We start from the raw sequence: 6,676 nt of genomic DNA, 5'->3' as shown, positions 1-6,676 counted from the left end.
TGCTGCGACCACATGAAATCACTGGTGTTGCCCATGAACCACCGCATCTACTTTTACCTCCCACCACCTACCGCGGTCGCGGCGCTTGTGTTCCCACATGACCGTTCCAGTAAAAGGCTGAACAAATTATAGTTCCGGTAGTCGTACATCTTTGAGAGCAAACATGACGCTGAGTTTTTCGCAGACAGCAATATTTATATCATATTTGTCAATTGTAGCAGTGCAACAGGCAGTGGCACCTACGGCTGCAATTTATTTGCCGTTGACTTGGACGGCAAACACTGATACGGCAATAATCCAAGGAGTTGTAGATGTATTTTCCTAATCTAGTTATTGTATCCGACAGTACCCTCACTACATCGCTGCCGTTGGCTAGGACAACGCCGATCCACGCTGGTATATCACAGATCTCCACTATCAGGCCCCGTGTGATACCCTACTTACGCGCTAGGTCCGCCCTGAGCCACTATCTTCTCTCACGCTGACTAATGACCCACCTACTAAGGGGGTTTGGCTGCCTATCGCAGATTTCTCGCCACCGCCTACCACCACACAAAGTCTAGACGAATTCTCCACTTTGGCGCCTTTCATTAACGAGCCTCGCCAGATGGACGAAAACAAATCAAGTTTTCCGATCGAGGACAATGCCAGCCAGCCATTCAGGGTTGACCTTGCCTCTACGTGAGGTAGCCTTTACGAGCTCAAGTACATACGCGCCCTCTCAGAACCTCGCACAATCCCGGCCAAGCACATATCCTCTCACGATCGGTCACACACCATGCATAGCGGAACTTAAATACTTTGTAACCGACTGATCCCTCGACATTCTCCCTATTTTATGAGTTTCAAGAAGTGTTCGTTGACATAGACGACCTCGTTTGTGCAGCCGGCCTTGAGAGAGAACCACTGGTAGTCTCGTCAGACATAATCACCCTACCCACCGGCGACGTGATCCTCCCACCCGCACAGGCGAACTACACGGTGTTCCACATTATTTACCAACAGCTGTATGGCAGGAAACCACGCTATCTCTCTTCCGCCTAAGATCACGGACCTCTCCGTGGTTTACTCAGTGCTGGATCACTTTCCGCTGCAGTCCGCCCATGACTGGTTTCTGCCCCCATGGCTTTGGAGGTCATATGGACACTCCAAAAAAAAAAATTGCCACATACTGGCTGACCGTTTTCAGAACCCAATTCAGGTCAAATACTTCTAAGAATGTTCCGACTGCCCTCTTCAAGCCGATTTAAATCGTTTGATTCGTACGACCAATTTTCTTGGCTGGACGCGTGGTCTGGTCCAACTACGCAACCGCCCTATCCAAAATTCTTTAAGAGATCAATTTGGATTATATATTGATATCAGTCGAATATGGGAAGGGGGACTGTCCGGAATGGTGTCTCTCTGTTCCGGTACATGTGGCTGATTTTATGAACATACGTCGGCGTACCAGATACAATTCCGTGACGAACAGATCCGTCCCAGAAGCCATAATGTCATGGACCAGTACATTTAGGGCCAACGACTGTCAACAAGTGCACAGTATGTAACCACTAGTGAACATGAGAGAATTGACCACATTGAGAGTTTTTTCAAGACTGTCAAACCATGATTAATTCACTCGCTCACTGTAAAGCTTCACCACAGATGGAGCATATTATAACGTTGTCACATGGTTTAATGTAATACACTACACCTTACACGCTCAACAAACATAAACTTTGTCCCCACCCGTCTGACTCCGTTTTAACGGCACTTTTGGATGCTGAGACTACAGATTCTGAAGCCACACCGTCTGGACGAGCCAAATTGGACCGTGATCTTTTGGCCCTCCACCGTATTGAAGAAATTAAACTTACCCAGAAAGTAACGGCCGCTCTCCACCGTATTGACTGCCCCATGATTGTGATCGGCCATCAGGTACTCTATTGGCCAATGATCAAACCTCCATACAGGTTTGCTAAAGAACATGTACCCTCGGCATTCCACTATACCAAGGATATCATCCTTGATAAGAAAGGCCGGGCCCATGTCAAGAAGATCAGGGGTTATTCGCCTCTCTTTGGACGCTCGGAGTTGGTTCTTAATGGGAACATCGCCTCACTGTTTCGCATACTTCTTTTTCAACAACTGACTACAGCGTATGAACGCCAGAAGTTCATTTTCGCATTGCGTACCTATACTGCAGCCGTTCGTTTTTAATATGGCATAAGTTGTACCTACACCAATTAAATACACATTTGCACCTTACACGGCCACCCCAGGTCTAACCAATTCACAGAAGACGATGAAGATTTGTTCTCAACCCACGCTCATCAGATCCCTAACGCTTCCGGAAATTTAACCCAATTATGTCACGGTTTTTGTTTCGGAGAACACTTCACTTTCCGCTAGAAATTGCTAAGTGCTAACCACCTGGAAGTTCAAACACGACTCATTCTCGATATCGATGTCGCCCATTTGTGGGACTTAACAACGACTCCGGATCTACCTTCGATGTCGACCACGAGTTTATGTCGATATCAAGGTTTAGAGTTTCGATGTGCATATGATACACGGCTTGCTGCTAACCCCCACCATCGCCTCCGTTCGGCGCAAATGTGCTATCCATATTTACTATTTATCACCTAGCTAGTTGACCTATTTACGAGGCATGTGTTCTATTTTCAGAAGGCTACGGGCTTGGGTTCTTTTTTTTCTTTTTTTGAGAAATAGACGGCTACAGTACGTATGTATTTATTTATATAAAAAATATGTTTTAGGGTTTTCAATTTTTTTCTTTATTAGGCTGCCATAATAAGCCCACTATACATAACTTCATGAAGCTATGCTGGGTTCTCTCTGAGTTCTCTCTGGGTTTGGAATCTGCATACTACATCATATTTACACGATAATACCCTGTATGTATGTACTTCCATTTTAAGAGCATAAAACAAAGTGAGAAAAAGCTGAGAGAATCTTGAATGTATTCATAGACACAAAGCATGTGCATGGTGTATGTATGCATGTACGTTTGTATTTATGTATATACTAGGTAGCCTAATACCAGGTACACACGAGGATGCACTCTGTCTACGATGCGAACTTAGCAAATTCTCATCGAAGAAAGCTAGTTGAAAGCTAGTTGCTGATATAATTCTAGTACGAGATTATATTCTCGAAACGCACTTTCACACGTAGAAAACACACACACACACACACACGCATATTTATGGGATCAAACATCTGATTGTGCTTACATAGATGTTCATAAGGTTGGGTAGAGACAGAATTTAGTGCAATACACTGTGGAGACAATAGAGCTAAACACCACACTCCACAGAACACACCAATATGAGTCTGGAGTTGAACTGGGAGCTTCTTACAAAAGAGCATTCGAAACTGGCAAAAGTATGCTACACTACCACAAACGTCTACGACATTATGTGTACCATATTCATCTGTGAATATGGTAACTTTGGATTGTATGTATGTAGTTCAAAGCACACATATGTAGGTTATATCAGTATGTGTTTAATTTGGCTTGATCATACACATGCGTTCATATTATCTGCAATTGTAGACGTGAAATGAATCCAATTTTCAAATTAGTTTCTGGTGAAGGAACTTTGAATTATGCGAAGGTGCGCCGGTAAACAACGATAAAATAAACATAATATATATATATATATATATATATACATACATGCATGCATACATACATACATACATACATACACACACACATATATATATATATATATATATATATATATACATATATTTATATATATATAAGCTATCCCACATTATGCCTATACCCGGTCACTAGGTTTTACCTGCCCATATCCAAGTTAACTTGTCCCACATTAACTATATATATTATTATATATATATATATTATTATATATTATGTATATATATATTATTATATATATATATGTATATATGATAACATCAATATATATATATATATATATATATATATATGTATATAAATACACACACATATATATATATATATATACATACATACACACGCATACACTTATATATATATATAGATATATATGTGTATACATGTGAGTGTGTGCTTGTATTTGAGTTTGTGTGTAATCGCATTTGCGCTCTTCTAGTTGTTAAATTATGTATGCACAGTCGAAGGCCGAAGCTGAATCTGTTCATTTTGAATGCTTTCGCGTATTCGCTTATTTTTATGTGCATAATTCCCGTAGTCGTTACTTGGTATGGATACATTTTGCGTAGTTCCAATTATTTAAAAAGCTTTATCTGTGTATGTTGTGTTAATTCCGTCGGCCAAACGACTGTACGAAGTTTTCCAATTGACACAAAGAAAAACATTGCAGCTAGATTTGGTGTACAAACGTTTCTAGCAATGTAACCTTTTCAAAATGCATGTCGCACATGTCAAAACATTTGCGTATAAAGATCCCTTTCGTGCATTAGCTGGTACATAATAATTTAAAGATGTTAATTCACCAATTTTTGAAGTGTTCTATTGTATACTACTATACTTACAAGCTTCTCATGTTGTCTGCAATGCTTTTCAACTGTAGGATTTTCTAAATGAGAAGCTGAAAACAAGTCTACCCGCCTCTGGAATCGCGGGGCTCGGCAATGTAGTCATACACGATCTGGATTTAGGGGGTGTGTATGTATACCGATAGTTACTGCACCACACAGATTCATACATATGCGTTTGTGTGTTTATATATAATATAAAATGTTCGTATGCATAACACCAATTATTGTAAAGGAGCATGCACGTGCAGAAGTGTCCATGAAGCGCAAGTCCTTTCGTTCGTATAAGATTCGAGCCGCTTTTTATACAATATATATTTATATATTTATATATTTATATGTATATATATATATATATATATATATATATATATATATATATAGTATATACTATATATATATCTATATATATACATAGTGTGTGTGTGTGTGTGTGTATGTATAAATTTTGTTGTAGCCCCATGCACATTCAATGTTGTATTGAATTGTGGATGTGTTCACTTACTGCATTAGGTGAGTGAGATCCCGCTCCCCATGTTATTAAAGTGCCGACTGATGAGGCAATTATCTATAGATATTTCTTGTTCCAACGACACGCATAACGTTAGTGAGAACACATATATCCGATTTAACAGGCATGTGTTGCTTATTCCTAAGACACGCACGGCCTATGTAGAATATACTCATAGTCTATACAAAGATACTCGTAGCCTCGATGGTATACATGCACATTCTAAGTTAAACTCACATACATAGGTGTATGTAGACAAACATTGACTATCGAGAGTACACACATATATCTTTTTTAATTTCACGCACAGCTTGTTGACAGATCAATATATCCTGCTGTAGCTACACTACATTCACCTGGCATTAAAAAATATCACTTGCCCTTCGCATTTCTGTAGATCGAGCGCCCATTGTGGAGCTGATTGACATTTCAGACCCATTCGATGGTATGGCCAATCCAGAGCTATATGAGGACAAGGTATAAGGTACTGATGTATGCGTATGCATTTAGGCTCTATTATAGATTTAGTCATACATAGGTGCATTCAGTGTTAGCTATATCTCATTTGTCACATGTGGTGTATGTACACGTTGGAAACATCTATATATATTCACATTTATCATGTATTGTTGTTGTTGTTCGGGTTTGCACCGGTGGTGGGCAGATAAAGAATCCAGATCTTTGCACTGACGGGGTATTGAGTAAAGATTAACGCTCTTGTATGTAATGGCACTAGTAGGTTCCTCACATGTAATTATATTCACATTTGAGCACATGTATATAGCAACAGTCGCCAGCGATTCTCGAGATTTCTCATGTTTGCTATTGCGTGGTTTGTTTAAACGCTTGGTGGGTATTTGGAATGCTCGTACTTCCTTGCGTTGGGAGATTGCAATTACGTGTGTGCACGCACAATTAGGAAATGGCTAATTGAATTGACATATGTTGAGAATTTATGATATCTCGCACGAGCATATACAATACGGGATCTGTGTACTTCACTTGCGGGTTCGTTTGGTAAACTGCCTTGCCTATGTGCACCATAACATTTGTTGCGGTTCAAACAAAGAATGCGATACGTATTCTATACATTTGTCATAGCTGAACTGCGGTAATCTCAGTTGCACTAGTCTATGCCGGAGCTGTTCAATGTACAATCTAAGCGAATCAATAGTGGAACTTACAAACTATACCGACCAGTGATGGACTGACTTTAAAGCTAATTTGTCGAATAGGTAGTTGGTTACAGATCATGTGCACAGATCTTTTAATCGGAATATCTTGAAATATTTGCTCACAGGAGAATGAAGACTTCGACGAGAGACAATACTATCGCGAAGACGCTGCGCGCCTCACTACCGTTGCAAGCGGCCCGGACTGTGTGCAGGTGGGGATGTTGGCCTGAATTCGAGTTGATCTCTTGATGCATGCCTCTGAATATATATGTTTGTGTATATATGGTGAATAGATATAATTTTGTATATATGGTGATTAGATATGTTTGTGTATATATGGTGAATAGATATGTTTGTGTATATATGGTGAATAGATATGTTTGTGTATATATGATGAATAGATATGTTTGTGTATATAAAGTGAATAGGTATGTTTGTGTATATATGGTGAATAGATATGTTTTTGTAT

At 39.8% G+C, this 6,676-nt stretch overlaps 1 protein-coding gene across 2 annotated transcripts in view; it reads left to right on the top strand.

Moving 5' to 3' along the window:
• The first annotated feature begins 2,926 nt into the window (after positions 1 to 2,926).
• SARC_00594 overlaps positions 2,927 to 6,676 on the top strand; it is a 6,449-nt gene continuing 2,699 nt past the window's right edge. Inside the window, exons 1-4 of one of the 2 annotated variants that reach the window (XM_014305692.1) lie at positions 2,927 to 3,390; positions 4,557 to 4,647; positions 5,430 to 5,509; positions 6,333 to 6,419. In XM_014305692.1, coding sequence (XP_014161167.1) covers positions 3,334 to 3,390; positions 4,557 to 4,647; positions 5,430 to 5,509; positions 6,333 to 6,419 — 315 coding nt within the window. In that variant the 5' untranslated portion in view covers positions 2,927 to 3,333. Of the gene's footprint in view, positions 3,391 to 4,556; positions 4,648 to 5,429; positions 5,517 to 6,332; positions 6,420 to 6,676 lie in introns of both variants that reach the window. The other variant, XM_014305693.1, reaches the window with a different exon arrangement.

Source organism: Sphaeroforma arctica (assembly GCF_001186125.1).
Source record: "Sphaeroforma arctica JP610 unplaced genomic scaffold supercont1.20, whole genome shotgun sequence".
NCBI classification, from domain to species: domain Eukaryota; class Ichthyosporea; order Ichthyophonida; genus Sphaeroforma; species Sphaeroforma arctica.
The sequence above is the reverse complement of the archived record's forward strand: the minus strand, read 5'-3'. Positions and strand labels throughout refer to the sequence as shown.